The 24,557-nt window shown below is 50.7% G+C and overlaps 3 protein-coding genes across 6 annotated transcripts; all 3 read right to left on the bottom strand.

The window, feature by feature from the left end:
* Window positions 1-1,260: 1,260 nt before the first annotated feature.
* LOC135419636 (phospholipase A and acyltransferase 3-like) lies at window positions 1,261-11,990 on the bottom strand. The gene is made up of 4 exons (XM_064666264.1): window positions 9,267-11,990; window positions 2,879-3,089; window positions 2,414-2,682; window positions 1,261-2,026 (listed from the first exon to the last, which is right to left on the bottom strand). Exons 2-4 carry the CDS (start codon window positions 2,994-2,996, stop codon window positions 1,796-1,798), a joined length of 618 nt encoding a protein of 205 aa, XP_064522334.1. The 5' UTR covers window positions 2,997-3,089; window positions 9,267-11,990; the 3' UTR covers window positions 1,261-1,795.
* Window positions 7,431-8,706, bottom strand: LOC135419320 (phospholipase A and acyltransferase 1-like). The gene is made up of 3 exons (XM_064665594.1): window positions 8,589-8,706; window positions 8,127-8,389; window positions 7,431-7,739 (listed from the first exon to the last, which is right to left on the bottom strand). The coding sequence occupies exons 1-3, from the start codon at window positions 8,704-8,706 to the stop codon at window positions 7,557-7,559; spliced, it is 564 nt and encodes a 187-aa protein (XP_064521664.1). The 3' UTR covers window positions 7,431-7,556.
* A 105-nt stretch (window positions 11,991-12,095) lies between the features above and the next one.
* LOC135419632 (phospholipase A and acyltransferase 1-like) lies at window positions 12,096-24,533 on the bottom strand. Of its 4 annotated transcripts, none has more exons than XM_064666256.1 (4): window positions 24,427-24,533; window positions 13,722-13,932; window positions 13,258-13,526; window positions 12,096-12,870 (listed from the first exon to the last, which is right to left on the bottom strand). In XM_064666256.1, the coding sequence occupies exons 2-4, from the start codon at window positions 13,837-13,839 to the stop codon at window positions 12,631-12,633; spliced, it is 627 nt and encodes a 208-aa protein (XP_064522326.1). In that variant the 5' UTR covers window positions 13,840-13,932; window positions 24,427-24,533; the 3' UTR covers window positions 12,096-12,630. The 4 variants fall into 4 exon arrangements, with proteins under 4 accessions (XP_064522326.1, XP_064522327.1, XP_064522325.1 ...); XM_064666257.1 differs by lacking the exon at window positions 24,427-24,533 and adding an exon at window positions 14,640-15,136; XM_064666255.1 differs by lacking the exon at window positions 24,427-24,533 and adding an exon at window positions 14,388-14,524.
* Window positions 24,534-24,557: the final 24 nt, after the last annotated feature.

Genomic DNA, 24,557 nt, shown 5'->3' with positions numbered 1-24,557 from the left:
GGTACTGGAGCAAACCCCTGCATTCAGTGAAACGCTACAGTTTCCAAGAAGTACAAGAAAATTCACCAGCTGAAGTAATGGCAGTATTGTTGCCCTTTCCAGGCTGAATTAGACACGGGAGAGGTGCATGTGCTGCTCTCACACAGTACTCCCTTGCTAGGTGTTGCAGACAATGCTCTGAATACAGAAAGCTTAAAGCTCAGGGATTGCTGTCAAACCACCAAAATAGTTTAGGCAGGAAAGCAGTTTTGATCACATTTCCAGGAATCAAGAAAGGACTTTCAGTTTCAGTTTTAGGAGAATGTTTTCCTGTGTTAAAAGAAAGAACTTTATTTAAATGGAATAACAAGGGGCTCCACAAAACATGACCAGAAGTCTTAGCTTTGTTATTTCAAACATCAATAAACTGACACTGAAAAAACTGGTGACTTAAGTCCTTGTTTTGCTTTGCTTGTGTGCGTGGTTTTTGATTTAGTTCCTGAGCCATGTTTGTTTCAACCCACAAGTTTTTTCCCTTCAGCTCTTCTGGTTCTCTCCCCAGTCCTGCTGGTAGGGGAGTGAGCAAGTTGCTCTCTGGTCCTTAGTTGCTGGCTGGGATTAAATCTCACCAAGATGTGAAGAGCAGACAAAACCAGCAAGCCTCTTACAGAAGCTGTTTTGCTCTTATCTCTCCTTACAAGCCACAGGCTTCCAAACACTTAGGCTAGATACTCCAAGTAAAGAGCAATAAACTAGACTTTTCCAAAAGGGTTTTCTTCTCAGACAATCCACACATCAGCTTTGTGACAAGGAAATAGCAGGGCTCAGGACATTGGGAGATGAGCAATAGGTGCCTGACAGCTCATTCTCCACAGCCATCACCCCCAGCACTGCAGGGATCCCAGCTTTGCCTTTCTGCTGGCTGGGGAAAGATTGATGTGCTGTCTATGAACTGCTTAAAAGCCACCTCAGATTTGGGGGTCTGCTGCTCCCAAAGGGAGTCAGAGGAGCCAGGGAAAGGAACACTTTCCAAGCAGGAAAAAAAATGAACAGAACACCATCCTGTCCAAATCAGAGCACTCCATGAAAACACTGATGGATACAGCCTACAGGATCTGCCCTTCCTTCCTACCTCCCATCCTCTCAGGGACTGCTCAGTTTAGATCCCGCAGGCAGCACAGGCTCCAAGACACTGCACATGCCTTGCTCGCCCTTTTGCAGGCCTGGGAACTGGTAGTTTTCCACCCAAACACGCCCTCAGCTGAAGGACACACAGTAAAACCTCAGCAATACTTTTATTTTACTTTTTCAGAAGGGTAAGGTTAAAATCAGATATTCACAGAAACAGACCATAGGATTCAGCTGATAAAAACAGGAAGGTTGGATAGAAAGCCTGCACCAGTCCTCAGCAAAGCACTGGAGGCAGGGTGGGGGGAAGGAAGGTATAATTTGCTTTCAAATGCTCCCAGACTGCCACAAAAATCATCGCAGGCAATGAAATAAAAGCAAATGTAGCAACCAGGCTAGTGCTGCTGGTAATCACCTTCCGCTCTTGACTTGTTATTTCTTAATGGAATGGAAGAGAGAAGTAAGGCTGAATTGTTGCACTTGCACACAAAACTATACTCAAATAGATAGAAGAGGAATTTAGGTCAACATGAGTTTATTTGTTTAGATTTTCTTGTAATTATTAATTATCGCAGGAAGGCCAGCAAAGTTGCTGGTAGCCTTTGGTATCAGGTGTGGCAAATACTGGGCAATGACCATCAACAGCCAGGGGCTCCCTGCCTTGCTTGGAGGTCTTACAAATGGCCCATCAGTTGCTCTTTCTGATTTTCCTGAATGCCTTGGAGAACAAGGCCTTCACAATTTTGATAGCCAAAGGAACACAAGCACAAGCACCTGAAGCACGAGCAACAACAGCACCAACAGTAGCAACAACAGGACCAAAAACAGGAAGAGCGGCAGCAGCCACAACCCCACCAAAAATTGCAGAAGCGACCATTTCACCAGCTAACACGAAAGTCCGTCGAATTGCTTTCTTGACCTGTAAAGTGAAAGGAAAACACAGGCTGGAAACAAAAGAAGCAATTATATTTTCCCCTAGGCATGCTAATGAAAAGCAGGCAGGGATAATCAGGGCAATTAAAAGAATGAGGGACATTTTCCCCATAAGCAGAAGGGATAACACCCAGGGTTTTAGCCTTACGCTGTGGCATTCAGTAAGAGGGCACTGTCAGGGTGCAGACAGACCACAGTGACCCTCCTGCTCCAGGGTGTCTGGTGAGGCCAGAGGCAGTGCTGGTTTGGACCCCACACCTGGGACTTGACTGTCCATAGACAGTGTGCGGGCTGTGTCCCTGTCCAGGGGCTCACAGGGAGCAGCAAGAAGGTGCTGTGTTAGGCACACAGGGGCTTATCTCATGCTACTTACCTGGTCAGAGACACTCTTGCCATAGCGGAGCATTGTCACAAAGTGCTCACAGTTTTTGCGAAGCAAACGATAGGTCACCACCCTGCCAATGTAGCTCTGAGCACACTTGATGATCTCCTTCACTGGGAGGGGAGTGCAGGAGCGGTCATACTTGTTGTTGACCTCCCAGTCATCAGTTCCCACCACTTCCTTTAGGAGCTGCTTCTTCGCCTTGGCCCTTTTGGTCAATATTGTCACACTGCCAGCTGACAGGGCTGGGATGCTTTCATCTGGGGGAAAGCAGGAAGGAGATAAGCCAGGTAGAACCTGTCCAGCCCCTCCAAGACCTCAGATGGCTTTCTGGCTGCTCCTGGAAAAGCCATATCCACGCACAGGGTGGGTCCGCAACCAGCTCAAAGAGGGAGACAGGGCTCCTGGTGGACCCCAGCACCCTCTCTGCACCCTGCCAGGTTGCACCAGCCTTACCTTCGGACGTCACGTGGATGACATATGCATCCCCCAGGTAGAGGGCCCAGTGCTGGTAAAGTGGTCGCTTGATCTCGATCAGGTCGCCAGGCTTGGGTTGGTGCTTGAGGCGTGACATCCCAGGAGCCTTCGGTCAGGACACGGCGGTGCAGCTGGTCTGGCTCAGCGCAGGGCGCAGCGGAGCGGGGAGACGTGGGGTGTGCAGAGGCACCTGCCGGGACGGCAGGCACGGAGGGCATTAGTGCCGGGCACCGAGGGCATGAGCTGCCGGAGCGGCGGCCCCTCCGCGCCGGACCCGGCTCGGGGCGGCCGCTCCCGCCCGCTGGCGCAGGACAAGGCACGGAAGGGCCACCCCTCCCACCCAGAGGATGAGGTCGGCTCCCCCGCCGCCGTCCCCGGCTCCATCTCCCCCCGCCGCCGCCCGGTCCCTGCGCTCCCGTCCCACCCGCGCTCCCTTCGGCGCTCGGCTTGTGCCGCGGCCGGTCCAGCTCCGCTGGCGGGACGCAGCTCCTCGGGGGTGCCCGCGGCGCCCAGCCCGTCCCCAGGCTCCGGGACACCTCCAGCCCCTCGCCAGAGCCGCGCCCGCCACGGGCCTCCGACGGGGCCGCATCCTGCTGGCAGACGCGCGCTCGCATCCCCCGAGCTCCGCTCACCTTCGCCCCTGTCCTGCTGCTTCTGCCACCACGCTGCCGACCAGCTCTAAATGGAAAGGGGTCGGGCACGCCCCGGGGGTCCAGAAGGGCACGGTCGTTCCCGGGGTCACTGCCTCCTCTGCCCGGGAACCGTCCCGTCTTGTCTCTCCCCTCCGTTCGGGGCTCCGCTCCCGAGGGTGTTACCAAAACAACCCGTTGGGTGGGATGGTGCTCACCGCCACCCTGCAGGGAGCCTCTACCGCCTAGCGGTGCTTCCTAGCACTCCCTCCACAGCACTGACTCTGTGCCCTGTCACTCCGCATGACGTTCTCTTGCAGAACAAGAACCCCTGGCTGCTGATTAAAGCCTGGCTTAGGAGCTGCTGTATTGTTTCACCAGTTTCTGTGTCTTTCCGTCCACATACACCATGGAGGAGAAAATGCCAGGAAAAGCCAAGCTGCAGCCACAGGAGGTGCTGCCAGTGTTCACACCTGGCTCCCTCTCTGTGGCCCCGGTACCGAGGAGAAAACACTGTCTGCAATAAAGTGGCAGCATTTCCTCTCCCATTACAGCCTCTTTCAAAACTTCATCCTCATTTTGCTCTGTGTACTCTGCCCCAACCCCTCTCTATATACACTGTCCTCTGGAAAGAGCCACTGCCTTCTCCAGGGCCAACCCTACTGCATGGGCAGGTGTGGTGGTGGGTCCTCTCCTGCTCTTGTTAATCTCCTCTCTTTCAGCCTGTGGAGTGCTGGGACGAGGGGCTGCCCAGTGCCATTGTCACCAGCATTTCCCTGGTTGGCCCATTGGTACACTTCATCACATGTGGCTGTAAAATCCTGTCTAGAGGCTTTTAAAATCCTAACATACACAGTCACACAGGATTATCCTTTTGGATTTCCCCCTCAGAAATAGGGGCAAGTGACTTTTTCTTACACATTCCTTACACAATTTTTTATCTATTATATTATTATTTTAATATTTATGATAAACTAGCCAGTCAATTACATAAAGCATAATAATATAATACTATAAAAATAAACATGCAGCAGCTTGCTTTGTAAAAATTCTCTTACAATCTCTGAGCCTCTTATGCCTCTTGCCCCCACACCAGGAAGCCCAGGCCTCTGAAGGACGGGTTTTAAGTCCATTTTGCAACATTGTCATCTCCTGCAGAAACTCCACTTCTCAAAGCAAACAGAAAACAGCCAAAAGCAAGCACAATGCGTGAATATTCCCACACTGAATATTTTTAGGATTTTCCAGCTCTGAGGTCATCTTGAGCAAAACCAACTCTATGGCAAGTAATGGATTCTGCTGCTCCTCCTCACACACTCACCTCGTGGTTCAGGCAGTGTTCAACCAAATCCTGTCAGTGCACCCACCAGGCTTGATGGAAAGGCAACCAAATAATAATCAGCCTGAGCCTGACTGCACAGATAAGCACGGTACTGGAGCAAACCCCTGCATTCAGTGAAACGCTACAGTTTCCAAGAAGTACAAGAAAATTCACCAGCTGAAGTAATGGCAGTATTGTTGCCCTTTCCAGGCTGAGTTAGACATGGGAGAGGTGCATGTGCTGCTCTCACACAGTGCTCCCTTGCTAGGTGTTGCAGACAATGTTCTGAATACGGAAAGCTTAAAGCTCAGGGATTGCTGTCAAACCACCAAAATAGTTTAGGCAGGAAAGCAGTTTTGATCAGATTTCCAGGAATCAAGAAAGGACTTTCAGTTTCAGTTTTAGGAGAATATGTTTTCCTGTGTTAAAAGAAAGAATTTTATTTAAATGTAATAACAAGGGGCTTTACAAAACACAACCAGAAATCTTGGCTTTTTTATTTCAATTTTTTTTTTTGCTTTGCTTGTGTGCGTGGCTTTTGATTTAGTTCCTGAACCATGTTTGTTTCAAGAAGTTTTTTCCCTTCAGCTCTTCTGGTTCTCTCCCCAGTCCTGCTGGTAGGGGAGTGAGTGAGTGGCTCTCCGGTCCTTAGTTGTTGGCTGGGATTAAACCTCGACAAGATGTGAAGAGCAGACAAAACCAGCAAGCCTCTTACAGACAGCTGTTTTGCTCTCATCTCTCCTTACAGGCCAGGCACTTGCCTGAAATAAAACCAACACAGGAGTCTATTTCTTACAGGTGGGCTACAGGGAACAGGATTTTTCAAACACTTAGGCCTGATACTCCAGGTAAAGAGCAATAAACTATACTTTCCCAAAACAGTTTTCTTCTCAGATAATCCACACATCAGCTTTGTGACAAGGAAATAGCAGGGCTCAGGACACTGGGAGATAAGCAATAGGTTCCTCACAGCTCATTCTCCACAGACATCACCCCCAGCACTGCAGGGATCCCAGCTTTGCCTTTCTGCTGGCTGGGGAAAGATTGATGTGCTGACTATGAACTGCTTAAAATCCACTTGTGGTCACTGAAGAGACAATGGTCCCAGATCTGGGGGACAAAGGTTCCTGGCTGCCCCTGCCATCTCCAGTGGTCTTTCTCTAAGCTTCAGTGCTTCCGTGGCTCAAAGAGTAGAACCATAGAATGGGTCGATTGAAAGGGACCTTAACAATGTTCTAGTAAGCTTGCTCAGGGCTAATGCCAACAATCACTGGGCTTATAGAGGTGAAGAGGGAAAGTGTGATGGCACAGTGGAACAAACAGCTGTCTGAGAAGGAGCCAGCTGGGTTTTTTTGTCAGACCTCCCCAGATTTGGGGGTCTTGCTCCCAAAGGGAGTCAGAGGAGCCAGGGAAAGGAACACTTTCCAGGCAGGAAAAAAAATGAACAGAACACCATCCTGTCCAAATCAGAGCACTCCTTGAAAACACTGAGGGAACAGCCTACAGGACCTGCCCTTCCTTCCTACCTCCACCCTCCCAGGAGCTGCTCAGTTTAGATCCTGCAGGCAGCACAGGCTCCAAGACACTGCACATGCCTTGTCTGCTCTTTTGCAGGCCTGGGAACTGGTAGTTTTCCACCCAAACAGGCCCTCAGCTGAAGGACACAGTAAAACCTCAGCAATACTTTTATTTTACTTTTTCAGAAAGTTAGGTTTAAAATCAGATATTCACAGAAACAGCCCCCAGCCGGTAGCTGATAAAAACAGGAAGGTTGGATAGAAAGCCTGCACCAGTCAGTCAGCAAAACAGTGGAGGTTTGGGGGGGGAAGAACAGAAAAGTTTCTTTCAAGTGCTCTCAGATTGTCACAAAAATTATCCCGGGCATAAAATCATCCCATAAAAGCAAATGTGGGAAATAGGTTAAGGTTGCTGGCAATCACCTTCCACTCTTGACTTGTTATTTCTTAATGGAATGGAAGAGAGAAGCAAGGTTGAATTGTTGCACTTGCACACAAAACTATACTCAGATAGATAGAAGATGTATTTAGGTCAACATGAGTTTATTGGTTTAGATTTTCTTGTAATTATTAATTATCTCAGGAAGGCCAGCAAAGTTGCTGGTAGTCTTTGGTATCAGGTGTGGCAAATACTGTGCAATGACCACCCACAGCCAGGAGCTCCCTGCCTTGCCTGGAGGTGTTTCAAATGGCCCATCAGTTGCTCTTTCTGATTTTCCTGATTGCCTTCTACAATACGGCCTTCTGAGCTCTGTCAAGCAGAGCAGCAGGACCAACAGCAGCACCAAGAGGACCAGCACCAGCAGTAGCCACAGCCACACCACCGGCAGCTAAAAAAGTGACCACTTTACTAGAGAGAGGGGTCCAAACTCGAATTGCTCTCCTGCTCTTGTTAATCTCCTCTCTTTCAGCCTGTGGAGTGCTGGGACGAGGGGCTGCCCAGTGCCATTGTCACCAGCATTTCCCTGGTTGGCCCATAGGTACACTCAATCACGTGTGGCTGTAAAATCCTTTTGGTTTTCCCCCTCAGAAATAGGAGCAAGTGACTTTTTCTTACACATTCCTTACACAACTTTTTCTTTATTACAATATTTTAATATTTATGATAATCTAGCCAGTCAATTACATAAAGCATAATAATTAAATAATATAATAATGAACATGCAGTAGCTTGCTTTGTAAAATTTGTCCTACAATCTCCGAAACTGCAGTTTTAGGGCATCAAAAGTAGCAGCCACAGCACCAGCACCAACAGCAGCAACAACAACAGCAACAGGACCAAAAGGAGCAGCAGCCAGAGTCGCATTAATGACAAGTCCAATGCTGGATGCACTGTGAACCAACTCGTGTATCCATACAGTTGCATTCCTGGCCTGTAAAGGGAAAGGAAAACACATGCTGGAAACAAAAGAAGCAATTATATTTACCCCCAGGCATGCTAATGAAAAGCAGGCAGGGATAATCAGGGCAATTAAAAGAATGAGAGACATCTGCTCCAGAAGCAGAAGGGGTAACACCCAGGGTTTTAGCCTTAGGCTGTGGCATTCAGTAAGAGGGCACTGTCAGGGTGCAGACAGACCACAGTGACCCTCCTGCTCCAGGGTGTCTGGTGAGGCCAGAGGCAGTGCTGGTTTGGACCCCACACCTGGGACTTGGCTGTCCCCAGACAGTCTGTGGTCTCTGTCCATGTCCAGGGGCTCAGAGGGAGCAGCAAGGAAGTGCTGTGTGCGGCACACAGGGGGTTATCTCATGGTACTTACCTGGTCAGAGATCTCCTCACCATAGCGGAGCATTGTCACAAAGTGCTCACAGTTTACCCAGAGCACATTATAGGTCATCTCCATGCCAATGTAGCTCTCAGCACGCTCGATGATCTCCTTCACTGGGAGGGGGGTGCGGGAGCGGTCATACTTGTTGTTGACCTCCCAGTCACTAGTTCCCACCACCTCCGTCAGGAGCTGCTTCTTCACCTTGGCCTTTCTCCTCAATGTTGGGTCACTACTGGCTGACAGGCATCGGATCCCTTCATGAGAAAGGCAGGAAGGAGATAAGCCAGGCAGAACCCATGTGGCCCCTCCAAGACCTCAAATCAGTTTCTGACTACTCCTGGAAAGGCCATCTACATACACAGTTTTGGTCAACCAGCAGCCCACAGAGGGAGACAGGGCTCCTGGTGGACCCCAACACCCCCTCTGCACCCTGCCAGGTTGCACCAGCCTTACCTGCAGATGTCAGGTGGACGACATATCCATCCCCCAAGTAGAGGGCCCAGTGCTGGTAAAGTGGTCGCTTGATCTCGATCAGGTCGCCAGGCTCGGTGTCCCGCTTGCCACACGCCATCCCAGGAGCCTTCGGTCAGGACACGACGGTGCAGCTGGTCTGGCTCAGCACAGGGCGCAGCGGAGCGGGGAGACGTGGGGTGTGCAGAGGCACCTGCCGGGACGGCAGGCACGGAGGGCGTTAGTGCCGGGCACCGAGGGCATGAGCTGCCGGAGCGGCGGCCCCTCCGCGCCGGACCCGGCTCGGGGCGGCCGCTCCCGCCCGCTGGCGCAGGACAAGGCACGGAAGGGCCGCCCCTCCCACCCAGAGGATGAGGTCGGCTCCACCGCCAACGTCCCCGGCTCCGTCTCCCCCCGCCGCCGCCCGGTCCCTGCGCTCCCGTCCCGCCCGCGCTCCCTTCGGGGCTCGGCTTGTGTCGCGGCCGGTCCCGCTCTGCTGGCGGGACGCAGCTCCACGGGGGTGCCCGCGGTGCCCAGCCCGTCCCCAGGCTCCGGGACACCTCCGGCCGCTCGCCAGAGCCGCGCCCGCCGCCGGCCCCCGACGGGGCCGCATCCTGCTGGCAGACGCCCGCTCGCATCCCCCGAGCTCCGCTCCCTGCTCTTTCACATCGCCCCGCTCACCCTCGCCCCTGTTCCGCTGCTGCCGCCACCGCGTTGCCGACCCGCTCTAAATGGAGACGGACCGAGCACGCCCCGCGGAAGCCAGAAGGGCAGAGTCCTTCCTGGCGTCACTGCCGCCTCTGCCTGGGAACCGTCCCGTCCTGTCCCTCCCCTCGGTTCGGGGCTCCGCTCCCGAGGGTGTTGCCAAAACCACCCGTTGGGTGGGAACTGTGGTCCTGCCACCGACGATGGCTTGCACCGCCACCCTGCAGGGAGCCTCTACCTTCGAGTGGTCCTCCCTTCCAGTGAAGGGCAACAGCACTGACTGCAGAACAAGAACCTCTGGCTGCTGATTAAAGCCTGGCTTGGGAGCTGCTGTACTGTTTCACCAATTTCTGTGTCTTTCCGTCCACATACACCGTGGAGGAGAAAATGCCGGGAAAAGCCAAGCTGCAGCCACAGGAGGTGCTGCCAGTGTTCACACCTGGCTCCCTCTCTGTGGCCCCTGGTACCGAGGGGAAAACACTGTCTGCAATAAAGTGGCAGCATTTCCTCTCCCATTACAGCCTCTTTCAAAACTTCATCCTCATTTTGCTCTGTGTACTCTGCCCCAACCCCTCTCTATATACACTGTCCTCTGGAAACAGCCACTGCCTTCTCCAGGGCCAACACAAGTCCCTGCTCCGAGGTACCGTCAAGTGCTAAGCCAGCTGTGCTCCACCACGGGATCAGCTACATGCAAGGCTTGTGTTTTCCTGATTCTCCCTCCATCAGTTACTGCATGGGTAGGTGCTGTGGTGGCACCAATGACTGTGGGTACGTAGGAGCTCCTCTCCTGCTCTTGTTAATCTCCTCTCTTTCAGTCTGTGGAGTGCTGGGACGAGAGGCTGCCCAGTGCCGTTGTCATCAGCATTCCCAAGTTGGCCCATGGACACACTCCGTCATGTGTGGCTGTAAAATCCTGTCTAGAGGCTTTTAAAATCCTAACATACACAATCACACAGGATTATCCTTTTGGATTTCCCCCTCAGAAATAGGGGCAAGTGACTTTTTCTTACACATTCCTTACACAATTTTTTTATCTATTACATTGTTTTAATATTTATGATAATCTAGCCAGTCAATTACATAAGCATAATAATATAATACTATAATAATAAACATGTTATCCTAATATAATTTTATAATGCAGTAGCTTGCTTTGTAAAAGTTGTCTTACAGTCTCTGAGCTTCTTATCCCTCTTCCCCCAACACCAAGAATCCCAGGCCTCTGAAGGATGAGTTTTAAGTATTTTTTGCAACATTGTCATCTCCTGCAGAAACTCCACTTCTCAAAGCTAACAGAAAACAGCCTAAAGTAAGCATAATGCGTGAATATTCCCACACTAAATATTCTTAGGATCTTCCAGCTCTGAGGTCATCTTGAGCAAAACCAACTCTATGGCAAGTGATGGATTCTGCTGCTCCTCCTCTCACACTCACCTCGTGGTTCAGGCAGTGTTCAACCAAATCCTGTCAGTGCACCCACCAGGCTTGATGGAAAGGCAACCAAATAATAATCAGCCTGAGCCTGACTGCACAGACAAGCACGGTACTGGAGCAAACCCCTGCATTCAGTGAAACGCTACAGTTTCCAAGAAGTACAAGAAAATTCACCAGCTGAAGTAATGGCAGTATTCTTGCCCTTTCCAGGCTGAATTAGACATGGGAGAGGTGCATGTGCTGCTCTCACACAGTGCTCCCTTGATAGGTGTTGCAGACAATGTTCTGGATACATAAAGCTTAAAGCTCAGGGATTGCTGTCAAACCACCAAAATAGTTTAGGCAGGAAAGCAGTTTTGATCAGATTTCCAGGAATCAAGAAAGGACTTTCAGTTTCAGTTTTAGGAGAATGTTTTCCTGTGTTAAAAGAAAGAACTTTATTCAAATGTAATAACAAGGGGCTTTACAAAACATGACCAGAAGTCTTAGCTTTGTTATTTCAAACATCAATAAACTGACACTGAAAAAACTGGTGACTTAAGTCCTTGTTTTGCTTTGCTTGTGTGCGTGGCTTTTGATTTAGTTCCTGAACCATGTTTGTTTCAACCCACAAGTTTTTTCCCTTCAGCTCTTCTGGTTCTCTCCCCAATCCTGCTGGTAGGGGAGTGAGCAAGTTGCTCTCTGGTCCTTAGTTGCTGGCTGGGATTAAATCTCGCCAAGATGTGAAGAGCAGACAAAACCAGCAAGCCTCTTACAGAAGCTGTTTTGCTCTTATCTCTCCTTACAAGCCACAGGCTTCCAAACACTTAGGCCAGATACTCCAAGTAAAGAGCAATAAACTAGACTTTTCCAAAAGAGTTTTCTTCTCAGACAATCCACACATCAGCTTTGTGACAAGGAAATAGCAGGGCTCAGGACATTGGGAGATGAGCAATAGGTGCCTGACAGCTCATTCTCCACAGCCATCACCCCCAGCACTGCAGGGATCCCAGCTTTGCCTTTCTGCTGGCTGGGGAAAGATTGATGTGCTGTCTATGAACTGCTTAAAAGCCACCTCAGATTTGGGGATCTGCTGCTCCCAAAGGGAGTCAGAGGAGCCAGGGAAAGGAACACTTTCCAGGCAGGAAAAAAAATGAACGGAACTCCATCCTGTCCAAATCAGAGCACTCCATGAAAACACTGATGGATACAGCCTACAGGATCTGCCATTCCTTCCTACCTCCCATCCTCTCAGGGACTGCTCAGTTTAGATCCTGCAGGCAGCACAGGCTCCAAGACACTGCACATGCCTTGTCTGCCCTTTTTCAGGCCTGGGAACTGGTAGTTTTCCACCCAAACAGGCCCTCAGCTGAAGGACACACAGTAAAACCTCAGCAATACTGTAATTTAACTTTTTCAGAAAGGTAAGGTTAAAATCAGATATTCACAGAAACAGACCATAGGATTCAGCTGATAAAAACAGGAAGGTTGGATAGAAAGCCTGCACCAGTCCTCAGCAAAGCACTGGAGGCAAGATGGAGGGAAGGAAGGGATAATTTGCTTTCAAGTGCTCCCAGACTGCCACAAAAATCATCGCAGGCATTGAAATAAAAGCAAATGTAGCAACCAGGCTAGTGCTGCTGGTAATCACCTTCCGCTCTTGACTTGTTATTTCTTAATGGAATGGAAGAGAGAAGTAAGGCTGAATTGTTGCACTTGCACACAAAACTATACTCAAATAGATAGAAGAGGAATTTAGGTCAACATGAGTTTGTTTGTTTAGATTTTCTTGTAATTATTAATTATCGCAGGAAGGCCAGCAAAGTTGCTGGTAGTCTTTGGTATCAGGTGTGGCAAATACTAGGCAATGACCACCCACAGCCAGGGGCTCCCTGCCTTGCTTGGAGGTCTTTCAAATGGCCCATCAGTTGCTCTTTCTCTTTTTCCTGATTTTCCTGATTGCCTTGGAGAACAAGGCCTTCACAACTTTGATAGCCAAAGGAACACCAGCAGAAGCACTTGAAGCACGAACAACAACAGCACCAACAGTAGCACCAACAGGACCAAGAACAGGAGCAGCGACAGCACCCACAACCCCACCAACAACTGCAGAAGCGACCGTTTCGACACCTAACACGATTATCCGTCGAATTGCTCTCTTGACCTGTAAAGTGAAAGGAAAACACAGGCTGGAAACAAAAGAAGCAAATATATTTTCCCCCAGGCATGCTAATCAAAAGCAGGCAGGGATAATCAGGGCAATTAAAAGAATGAGGGACATTTTCCCCATAAGCAGAAGGGATAACACCCAGGGTTTTAGCCTTACGCTGTGGCATTCAGTAAGAGGGCACTGTCAGGGTGCAGACAGACCACAGTGACCCTCCTGCTCCAGGGTCTCCAGTGAGGCCAGAGGCAGCAGAGGTATGGACCCCACACCTGGGACTTGACTGTCCATAGACAGTGTGCGGGCTGTGTCCCTGTCCAGGGGCTCACAGGGAGCAGCAAGGAGGTGCTGTGTGAGGCACACAGGGGCTTATCTCATGGTACTTACCTGGTCAGAGACACTCTTGCCATAGCGGAGCATTGTCACAAAGTGCTCACAGTTTTTGCGAAACACACGATAGGTCATCTCCATGCCAATGAAGCTCTCAGCACGCTCGATGATCTCCTTCACTGGGAGGGGGGTGTAGGAGCGGTCATACTTGTTGTTGACCTCCCAGTCATCAGTTCCCACCACCTCCTTCAGGAGCTGCTTCTTCACCTTGGCCTTTTTCCTCAATGTTGGGTCACTACTGCCTGACAGGCATTGGATCCCTTCATCTGGGAAAGGCAGGAAGGAGATAAGCCAGGCAGAACCTGTATGGCCCCTCCAAGACCTCAAATGGGTTTCTGGCTGCTCTTTGAAAGGCCATCTACATACACAGTTTTGGTCAACCAGCAGCCCACAGAGGGAGACAGGGCTCCCGGGGCACCACAGCACCCCCTCTGCACCCTGCCAGGCTGCACCAGCCCTACCTGCAGATGTCAGGTGGACGACATATCCATCTCCCAAGTAGAGGGCCCAGTGCTGGTAACCTGATCGCTTGATCTCGATTAGGTCGCCAGGCTCAGGCTGGTGCCTGCGGCGTGACATCCCAGGAGCCTTCGGTCAGGACACGACGGTGCAGCTGGTCTGGCTCAGCGCAGGGCGCAGCGGAGCGGGGAGGTGTGGGGTGTGCAGAGGCACCTGCCGGGACGGCAGGCACGGAGGGCGTTAGTGCCGGGCACCGAGGGCATGAGCTGCCGGATCGGCGGCCCCTCCGCGCCGGACCCGGCTCGGGGCGGCCGCTCCCGCCCGCTGGCGCAGGACAAGGCATGGAAGGGCCGCCTCTCCCACCCAGAGGATGAGGTCGGCTCCCCCGCCGCCGTCCCTGGCTCCCCCCGCCGACGCCCGGTCCGTGCGCTCCCGTCCCGCCCGCGCTCCCTTCGGGGCTCGGCTTGTGCCGCGGCCAGGACCGCTCCGCTGGCGGGACGCAGCTCCACGGGGGTGCCCGCGGTGCCCAGCCCGTCCCCAGGGACACCTCCGGCCGCTCGCCAGAGCCGCGCCTGCCGCCGGCCCCCGACGGGGCCGCATCCTGCTGGCAGACGCCCACTCGCATCCCCCGAGCTCCGCTCCCTGCTCTTTCACATCGCCCCGCTCACCCTCGCCCCTGTTCCGCTGCTGCCGCCTCCGCGCTGCCGACCCGCTCGAAAGGGAGACGGGCCGCGCACGCCCCGCGGATGCCAGAAGGGCAGAGTCCTTCCTGGCGTCACTGCCGCCTCTGCCTGGGAACCGTCCTGTTCTGAATATTCCCACACTGAATATTCTTAGGGTCTTCCAGCTCTGAGGTCATCTTGAGCATAAACAACTCTATGGCAAGTGATGGATTCTGCTGCTTCTCCTCTCACACTCACCTCGTGGTTCAGGCAGTGTTCAACCAAATCCTGTCAGTGCACCCACCAGGCTTGATGGAAAGGCAACCAAATAATAATCAGCCTGAGCCTGACTGCACAGACAAGCACGGTACAGGAGCAAATCCCTGCATTCAGTGAAATGCTACAGCTTCCAAGAAGTACAAGAAAATTCACCAGCTGAAGTAATAGCAGTATTCTTGCCCTTTCCAGGCTGAATTAGACATGGGAGAGGTGCATGTGCTGCTCTCACACAGTGCTCCCTTGATAGGTGTTGCAGACAATGTTCTGGATACATAAAGCTTAAAGCTCAGGGATTGCTGTCAAACCACCAAAATAGTTTAGGCAGGAAAGCAGTTTTGATCACATTTCCAGGAATCAAGAAAGGACTTTCAGTTTCAGTTTTAAGAGAATATGTTTTCCTGTGTTAAAAGAAAGAATTTTATTTAAATGTAAGAACAAGGGGCTTTACAAAACACAACCAGAAGTCTTAGCTTTGTTATTTCAACACTGAAAAAACTGGTGACTTAAGTCCTTGTTTTGCTTTGCTTGTGTGCGTGGCTTTTGATTTAGTTCCTGAACCATGTTTGTTTGAACCCACAAGTTTTTTCCCTTCAGCTCTTCTGGTTCTCTCCCCAATCCTGCTGGTAGGGGAGTGAGCGAGTGGCTCTCTGGTCTCTCGTGGTTCAGGCAGTGTTCCACCAAATCCTTGCATCTGCCAGACTTCATGGAATGGTAACCCTTAATAATCACATTAAGGTTGACTGCACAGACAAGCACAGTACAGGTGCAAACCCCTGCATTCAGTGAAATGCTACAGCTTTCACAAACTAAAAGAAAGTTCACCAGATGAAGTAATTCCAGTATTCTTGTCCTTTACAGGATGAATTGGAGATGTGAGAGGTGCATGTGTTGTCCTCACACAGCATTCCCTTGCAATTCTCTGAGTACAGAAAGGTTAAAGCTCAGAGATTGCTGTATAACCTCCTAATTAGTTTATCTGTGAAAGAAGTTTCAGTTATGTTTCCTGGAATCAAGAAAGGATTTCGGTTTCAGTTTTAAGAGAATATGTTTTCCTGTATTAAAAATAAGAACTTTATTTAAATGTAATAACAAAGGGCACTACAAAACATGACCAGAGGTCTTGGCTTTGCTACTTCAAGCATTGAAAAACTGATGTTGAAAAAAAACAATGAAATAATTCCATGTTTTACTTTGCTTGCATGCGTGGTTTTTGGTTTACCTGCTAAATCAAGTTTTTCTCAACCCACAAGTTTTTTCACTTCAACTCTTCCAGTTTTCTCCCCAGTCCAACTGGTATGGGAGAGAGTGAGCAGCTGCCTGGTGCTTAGTTGCTGGCTGGGGTTAAACCCTGACAGCATGTGAAGAGCAGACAAAACCAGCAAGCCTCTTAGAGACAGCTGTTTTGCTCTCATCTCTCCTTACAGGCGAGGCTTTGAAAATGGTCCATGCAGTGATATCACTGTCAGAGTAGGAGGTATCCATGGCCTCCCCATGGCCTTCACCTCCCAAATATTCCCAACATCCAGTGCGTGCCAGAGTTGATCAGGTGGGTTTGCTGGGTGCAGTCATGGGATGCTGCTGCCTGCTCGAAGGTCGGTGTGCGGGGTTGTGGGTGGGAGTGCACTTTTCTCAAAGGTGCTGATAAACCAAACTTCATTCCCCAGTAACTGTATAAAATACAGAAGAAGAGGGGTTTGAATTGGTTTTGATCCTCAAACTCCAATGCTGGGAGGTTTTTTGTGGTGTTAGGAGGGCTTTGCTCATGGTAGCTGGTATTTCTGGAACAGGTACAGGAGTAGAGTCACATGAAAGGGCAGAATATAACAGTGACCACAGAATAGACTTGCTTGCCATTACTTAAAAAATGTTTATTCATAAGCTGAAAACAGATATGTAGGAGCCAGCAATAATGCCGTTTAATGAAATGGATGTGAAGATAATTAGCTGTTTGTGTAGAAATGTGCTTGAGTCCCAGGACCGCTGAGCAAATTAGTAATGAAAAAGCAACAGCAGCTTAAGCTGGATATTAAAATCATAGCTGTAGAATGAAACAAAGGAAACAAGCCACTGCAGATGAAGGGTAGTAAAGTGGCTCTGCAGCATCTTAAGGAAAAAAAAGTTTGTCTATGGAATTTGACCTGTTTTCTATTCTTCTTATAGAGCCCAAACCCAGGACCTGAAAGCAGAAACCACCTGCAGCACTAAACTTGCACTGTGGGAGCTGCTTGGGTTTGTGTTTTACGTCTTGAGCAGGGAAGGTCGAGATGCTTTGGTTGCTTAACTGTGGTTAAACACCTGTCCTGATTCAGTTTGTTAGTTCCACTCTGCTGCTTTGAGTAAGTGCTGCATACCCATTGTTTGTCATACGCTGTGCTCACCACAGAGTTTTATCCTTTGTGGTATCACTTAGTGGGGAGAAAGGTCACACAGGGCTTCAAGTTTAACAAAGATGTGAAAAGCTGTAATTCCTGTCAGAGGGTAGATTGGTTGTAGGGACGCCAGAGCTGGGGAAAAAAATCCCATGACATAACTTTAACTCTTCCAAAAGAATAAAGGGAATTAGAGGAGGCTGAGCCCTTTCTAGCTGGGTGAGGAGGCAAAGGAGCAGGACTTGATGTAAAACTGGGGCTTTGGGAGAGCAGCTGCTTTCCTCTGTTGGGAAAAAAAAAAACAACTTGAAAAATGAGTGAATGTCTCAGGCAGGTGAAGGAGGGTAGTTTTTATAGGTTAGCTAAACGTAGAATTTTTTTTAAAAATTTTTTCATATCATCATAGAGTTTTGGAAAGCGTGAGGGACACGTCCCCCCTCTCTCAATGCAGGCCGGGAGCAGCTGCACTCGTGAGAGCTCCCCTCTGTGAACTTCACGCGTCGCCCGCTCTTGCAGCCACGGCTCTGCTCCGGGTACCTCGCGATCGCGTGACCTCAGTCGGGACGGCGCTGCCGTCTCAGTAGCACAGAACTGAGAGGGTGGTTTAGGTCATGTTTTTTCTGCTATTTGTTTGGGGCGTTTTTTGTTTTGCTCTGTTCTGTTCTCAGTTTTTAGTAAAACTGTTATTAATTTTTCTACTTCACTGCGACACCTCGTGGTTTCAAAAAAAATTAGTGATTTAGAGGGAGGGAAATAAATAAGGAGAGGTTTTGACCTGACCAGAGGTCCCACCTCCTAAAACATCTTGTCAGTAAACCAAGACAGTAGTTAAGGAGAAATTATCATTATGTATCACCAGTATGTGCCCAGAGCACGGTCCTCAGTCACAAAGACATTACAGCTGTGACCACTCTCTTCTATCAGCTGCATCACTATGGCCCTGTGTCTTTTCCAAGGGAAAGCCCTTCTGGAATTCCATCTATACAAACAGTGAGTAGAGCTGAAGCAACATATACTCTGCAGATGCCTGTTCTTGCCTCAAAATAACCCTGGCTGGAGAGGCTGCTAGGAAAGGGGATGCTGTGGATTGTTCTGTGTGAGCTCCTACTTCTCCATTTCAAAAAGCTCTGCATAAATCCTTCTTCCTTGAGAAAGGAGGCAGCAGAGCTGAAAAAGGAGACTGCATCTTGGTTTGGAAAATAAGTGCTTCCAGAAGATGATATGCTGCACAGTTTTTTGTGGCCATATAGGAATCAGAATGTGCCAAATCACTTGTGCAAGAAAAAACAGTGTAGATGGTGAGCTTTGCAACAGGCTGCTGGGAAGTAGCTCCTGCACTTTTGATTCCCCAGCTCTTCTATTAGCAGGAGGGTGAAAAGGAAGGGATTTGACTTGGAGGCAGTTGTACAGCATTAGTATTTGGGGCTGCTAACAGCACACTTGCAGATTTTGGTCACCAACCCCCCTCCTTCCCAGGGTCACAAATGCTCTTCTATCCCTAGATGTCTTTTCAGTCCTCCTGGCCCTCCAGCTTGCAATCTGCCTCTTCCTCTTCCTTGCTGATATTGATACTGTGCACAGTAACATGCAGGTAATCACAAAGTGTGCATTTCCTTTCCATGTCATGGAAAGGGCAGCCCTTTGTGTTGCACGGCCAGCTTTTGATAGCAGAGGGGGACTATAGGGGTGGCTTCTGTGAGAAGCTGCTTGGAGCTTCCCCTATGTGTGACAGATCCAATGCCAGTCAGCTCTGGGATGGACCCACCCCTGGCTAAGGTCAAGCCAATCAGGGATGGTAGTAGTTCCTCTGTGATAATGTGTTTAAGAAGGAGAAATAAGTTATTGCACAGATGTAATTGAGCTCAAAGAGAAGAGGAATGAGAATATGTGAGAGGAACAACTCTGCAGACAAGAGTCAGTGCAGAAGGAGGGGATGAGGTGCTCCAGGTACCAGAGCTGAGATTCCCCTGCAGAGCTGAGATTGCCGTGCAGCCCGTGGGGAAGACCATGGTGACACAGGCTGTCCCCCTGCAGCCCATGGAGGTCTGCAGTTGAGTTGTGAAGAACTGTAGCCTGTGGGAAGGACTTACTTTGGAGAAACTCATGAAGGACTGTCTCCCATGGGAGGGACCCCACGCTGGAGCAGGGGAAGGACTCCTCTCCCTCAGGAGGAAGCAGCGGCAGAAACGATCTGTGATGAGCTGACCATAACCCCCATTTGCCGTCTCCCTGTGCCATGGGGAGGGAGGAGGTAGACCCTAGGAAAGAGGGAAGGGTGTGGGGAAAGTGGTTTTAAGATTTGTTTTGCTTCTTATTATCCTACTCTTTGATTGGTAATAAATTCAGTTAATTTCCACAAGTCAGGTCTGTTTTGTCCATGACTGGAATCGGTGAGTGACCTCTCCCTGTCCTTAACTCATGAGCCTTTTGTTATATTTTCTCTCCCTTGTCTAGTTCCAGAGGGGAATGATAGAGAGGCTTTGGTGGGTACCTGGCATCCAGCCAGGGCCAGCCCACCACAGCCTTTCAAACTTCTCTTACAACCTGCTGACAAGAACGTGAGTAGTGAACCAGTCCTCCTCTCCTTTAAAGACTGAGCAGCAACCAGGAGAAGAAAAAAGCATTTGCTGCTTGCTGAGCTTTTCTTCCTCAAAGAAAAAAAGAAGCACAATAGGGTGGATTGTGGATTTGCATGTTGGAGGAGGCTTGTTGGAGAAGTGAGTGGGCAGGGATTACTGTTGCCTCCCCTCTTGTCCCCCCGGAGCACCATGAGCTCACACAGGCCTGGGCCACCTCAGCCCTGCCAGGCACTCATCCAGGGCATGGAGCAGACAGACAGCTGCTGCCAGCTGTGCTGCCCAGGCTGGGAATGGCCAAGCCTGTGGCTCCTCTCTGGCCTTCATGCACAGGATGCATTCGGGTGGAGGCCTGGCACTAGGGCCAGCACAGAGGGAGGGGAAGCACACATGTGCATCAGCTGTGGCTGCCCAAAAGTACTTGGGCTCCAGGTTCTGCCCAGGCACCTGACCTGCAACTTTCAGCAGTAGCCTAAGTAAGATAGGCAGATCCATGCCATGGGGAATCTGGCATCAAAACTTCCCAGATCTCTGTGGCAAAGAACTGATGTCACCTTCAAGTGCCTCCTCCGTGCTTGCCACTTGTTAGACATCTGAAATCATTAGGAATAGATGCACGTCTTGGCAAGGGATTTAAATCTAATGGCTCTCCACGTCTTTTCCAACAGTCTCTTTGCACTCCTGTGATCTGGAGAGTTTATGTGTGGCTGGTGCTCTTGTTCACCTTTTGTGTACCTTTTTTTACAGAGGTGAGTGCATCTGTTTATGAACCATTCCCTAGAGCAAACAGGGGTTGGGTCTTTCTAGCCCTACCTGCAGCCACGCTCTCCTCCTGTCATAGCATAAACCCCAAGCCTTTTTTTTTTTTCCCTTAAGATTCAATGTATGCCAGTCAAATCCATTTTATGCAGCCTTGGGGATGATTCAGATCACAACCCTTAAGCCTTTAGAGAGGGAGCTGTAGTGCAGCTGCCTGGGAGGAGCACGCTGCCCGGCTCACAGCAAGAGCCAGCCACAGCATGGGTCAGCTGCTTGGCAGTGATTTTGAAAGGACTGTTTCCCTTTTGTCCTACAGTTGACCAGGCTAGAGACTGCGCTGGGTTGTGTCTTGGATATTGCAGTAATGATTAATCCCTGAAGGGCCCTGTGGGCTGGTACCAAAAATGGCAGAGAATGCTGCAGACAGATCCCAACTGGCCTCAAATAAATGCAAAAGACTTTGCAGCAAAGAGCAGGGATGAGATTAGTCCCACCTGCAAACACATGTGGGACTGCACAGTGCTGGGGCTTCCCCAGCTTACACTCAATAGCCCAGGTTTTCATCCTCTGGTGTGCAACAGATTCAGATACATGAAATCCCTACACAAACCCACCCATTTAGGGGCAGGCTGGCTGTGCCCTGGAGCACAGGTAGGGATTAATCTCTTGGCTGTTTGTAAATTAACAGCCTTGAGTCTACTCCATGGCAACTGCAGGAATCAAAAAAGGAGTTTCAGTTTCGCTCTTATGAGAATATGTTTCCCGGTATTAAAAATAAGAACTTTATTTAAAGGTAATAAGACAGCAGTACAAAATACAACCAGAAGTCTTGGCTTTGTTATTTCGAACATCAAAAAACTGACAGTGAAAAAACTAGTGAATTAAGTCCTTGTTTTACTTTGCTTGCGTGCATAGGAAGTTTTTTGACTTCAACTCCTGCTGGTAGGGGAGTGAGCTTAGTTGTTGGCTGGGGTTAAACCTCGACAAGATGTGAAGAGCAGATAAAACCAGCAAGCCTCTTAGAGACAGCTGTTTTGCTCTCATCTCTCCTTACAGGCCAGGCACTTGCCTGAAATAAAAGCAACACAGGAGTCTATTTCTTACAGGTGGGCTGCAGGGAACACTTAGGCCAGATACTCCAAGTAAACAGAAGCAAACCAGACTTTCTCAAAAGTTTTCTTCTCAGATAATTCACACATCAGCTTTGTGACAAGGAAATAGCAGGGCTCAGGACATTGGGAGATGAGCAATAGGTGCCTGACAGCTCATTCTCCACAGACATCACCCCCAGCACTGCAGGGACCCCTGGCTTTGCCTTTCTGCTGGCTGGGGAAAGATTGATGTGCTGACTATGAACTGCTTAAAATCCACTTGTGGTCACTGAAGAGACAATGGTCCCAGATCTGGGGGACAAAGGCTCCTGGCTGCCCCTGCCATCTCCAGTGGTCTTTCTCTAAGCTTCAGTGGCTCAAAGTGTAGTACCACAGAATGGGTTGGTTGGAAGGGTCCTTAAAAATCACCTAGTAAGTTTGCTCAGGGCTAATGCCAACAATCACTGGGCTTACAGGGGTGATGAGGGAAATTTTGGTGGAACAAACAGATGACTGAGAAAGAGCCAGCTGAGTTTTTTTTTGTCAGACTTCCCCAGACTGGGGGGGGGGGGGGGGTGATACTCCCAAAGGGAGCCAGAGGAGCCAGGGAAAGGAACACTTTCCAGGCAGGCAAAAAATGAGCAAAACACCATCACAGAACCTGTAACACCTGCCCTTCCTTCCTACCTCCCACCCTCCCAGGAGCTGCTCAGTTTAGGCACTGCAGCCACCAGCTCTAAGACACTTTACATGCCTTGCTTGCCCTTTGGTAGGCCTAGGAACCAGGGGTTTTCCACCTACACAGGCCCTCAGCTGGAGGACACATAGTATATGCTCAGGAAGACTTTTATTTTATGTTGTCAGAAAGTTAAGGTTAAAATCCCTTATACACAGAAAGAGCCCACAGGAGTCAGCTGAGAAAAAGAGGATGTGGGTGGAAAGCCTGCACCAGTCCTCAGCAAAGCACTGGAGGGGAGGTGGCAGGGAAGGAAGGGATACTTTGCTTGCAAATGCTCCCAAACTACCAAAGCATCATCATAAGCAATGAAAAAAAACAGCAGATATGGCAAACAGGCTGGTGCTGCTGGGGTCACATTGAATGGTGATGCTCAACTTACACTTTCTAAAGGGATGGGAGAAGGAAGGCTGAAGTATTTAACTCACACACAAAGCTACACTCAAATGCATAGAAGAGGATTTTATGGTAATATTATTTTGGTAGTTTTTCAGATTTTATTAAGGCTTTGATTAGGTTATTTCAGAGTGGCTGCTGTTAGTAGGCCCAATGGCAGTTTTGGCAGAGGCTGGGCAGAAACCTTCCACGGCCAGAGGCTCCCTGCCTTGCTCTGAGCTCTTCCTGACAAGCTGTCAGTACTCCTTCTCTCTGGATCTGCCCCTGAGCAAGCCCACCAAGACAGTGGAGACAACAGCAGCAGCTCCTACTGCCAGCATGCTACCAATTGCTATCTTGGCCTGTAAAGGGAAAGGAAAACATAGGCTAGAATCATGATAAGCAATATTTACCCCAGGCATGCTGATGAAAAGCAGGCAGGGATAATCAGGGCAGTTAAAAGAATGAGAAACATCTGTTCCATAAGCAGAAGAGGTTACACCCAGGGTTTTAGCCTTTGGGTGTGGCATTCAGTAAGAGGGCACTGTCAGGGTGCAGACAGACCACAGTGACCCTCCTGCTCCAGGGTGTCTGGTGAGGCCAGAGGCAGTGCTGGTTTGGACCCCACACCTGGGACTTGGCTGTCCCCAGACAGTCTGTGGGCTGTGTCCCTGTCCAGGGGCTCACAGGGAGCAGCAAGGAGGTGCTGTGTGAGGCACAGAGAGGCTTATCTCATGGTACTTACCTGGTCAGAGACACTCTCGCCATAGCGGAGCATTGTCACAAAGTGCTCACAGTTTTTGCCAAGCACATCATAGGTCACCTCCGTGTCAATGTAGCTCTCAGCACGCTTGATGATCTCCTTCACTGGGAGGGGAGTGCGGGAGCGGTCATACTTGTTGTTGACCTCCCAGTCATTATTTCCCACCACCTCCTTCAGGAGCTGCTTCTTCACTTTGGCCTTTCTTGTAAATATTGAGGCAGTGCTCACCAACAGAGATGGGGCTCCTTCATCTGGGAAAGGTAGGAAGGAGATAAGCCAGGCAGAACCTGTCCAGCCCCTCCAAGACCTCAGATGGGTTTCTGGCTGCACCTGGAAAGGTCATCTATCTCCACATACAGGGTGGGTCCACCAGCAGCCCACAGAGGGAGACAGGGCTCCTGAAGCACGTTAACATCCCCTCTACACCCTGCCAGGCTGCACCAGCCTTACCTACAGGTGTCACGTTGAGGACATATCCATCCCCCAAGTAGAGGGCCCAGTGCTGGTAAAGTTGTCGCTTGATCTCGATCAGGTCGCCAGGCTCGGGGTGCTGCTTGCCATACGCCATCCCAGGAACCTTCGGTCAGGACACGGCGGTGCAGCTGGTCTGGCTCAGCGCAGGGCCCAGCGGAGCGGGGAGACGTGGGGTGTGCAGAGGCACCTGCCGGGACGGCAGGCACGGAGGGCGTTAGTGCCGGGCACCGAGGGCATGAGCTGCCGGAGCGGCGGCCCCTCCGCGCCGGACCCGGCTCGGGGCGGCCGCTCCCGCCCGCTGGCGCAGGACAAGGCACGGAAGGGCCGCCCCTCCCACCCAGAGGATGAGGTCGGCTCCCCCGCCGCCGTCCCCGGCTCCATCTCCCCCCGCCGCCGCCCGGTCCCTGCGCTTCTGTCCCGCCCGCACTCCCTTCGGCGCTCGGCTTGTGCCACGACCAGGCCCGCTCTGCTGGCGGGACGCAGCTCCCCGGGGGTGCCCGCGGTGCCCAGCCCGTCCCCAGGCTCCGGGGCACCTCCGGCCGCTCGCCAGAGCCGCGCTTGCCGCCGGCCCCCGACGGGGCCGCATCCTGCTGGCAGATGCCCGCTCGCATCCCCCCGCTCACCGCACCACCCGTCCCGCTGCTGTCGCGACCGGACTCCTGACCCGCTGGCACGCTATAAATAGCGAGGAGAAGGCGCTTGCGCAGATCCTGCCGGGATCACTGCCAGGGCTATCCCGGAGCCCCCCCGTCCC

Source organism: Pseudopipra pipra, chromosome 10, assembly GCF_036250125.1.
Source record: "Pseudopipra pipra isolate bDixPip1 chromosome 10, bDixPip1.hap1, whole genome shotgun sequence".
Classification (NCBI taxonomy): Eukaryota; Metazoa; Chordata; class Aves; order Passeriformes; family Pipridae; genus Pseudopipra; species Pseudopipra pipra.
The sequence above is the reverse complement of the archived record's forward strand: the minus strand, read 5'-3'. Positions and strand labels throughout refer to the sequence as shown.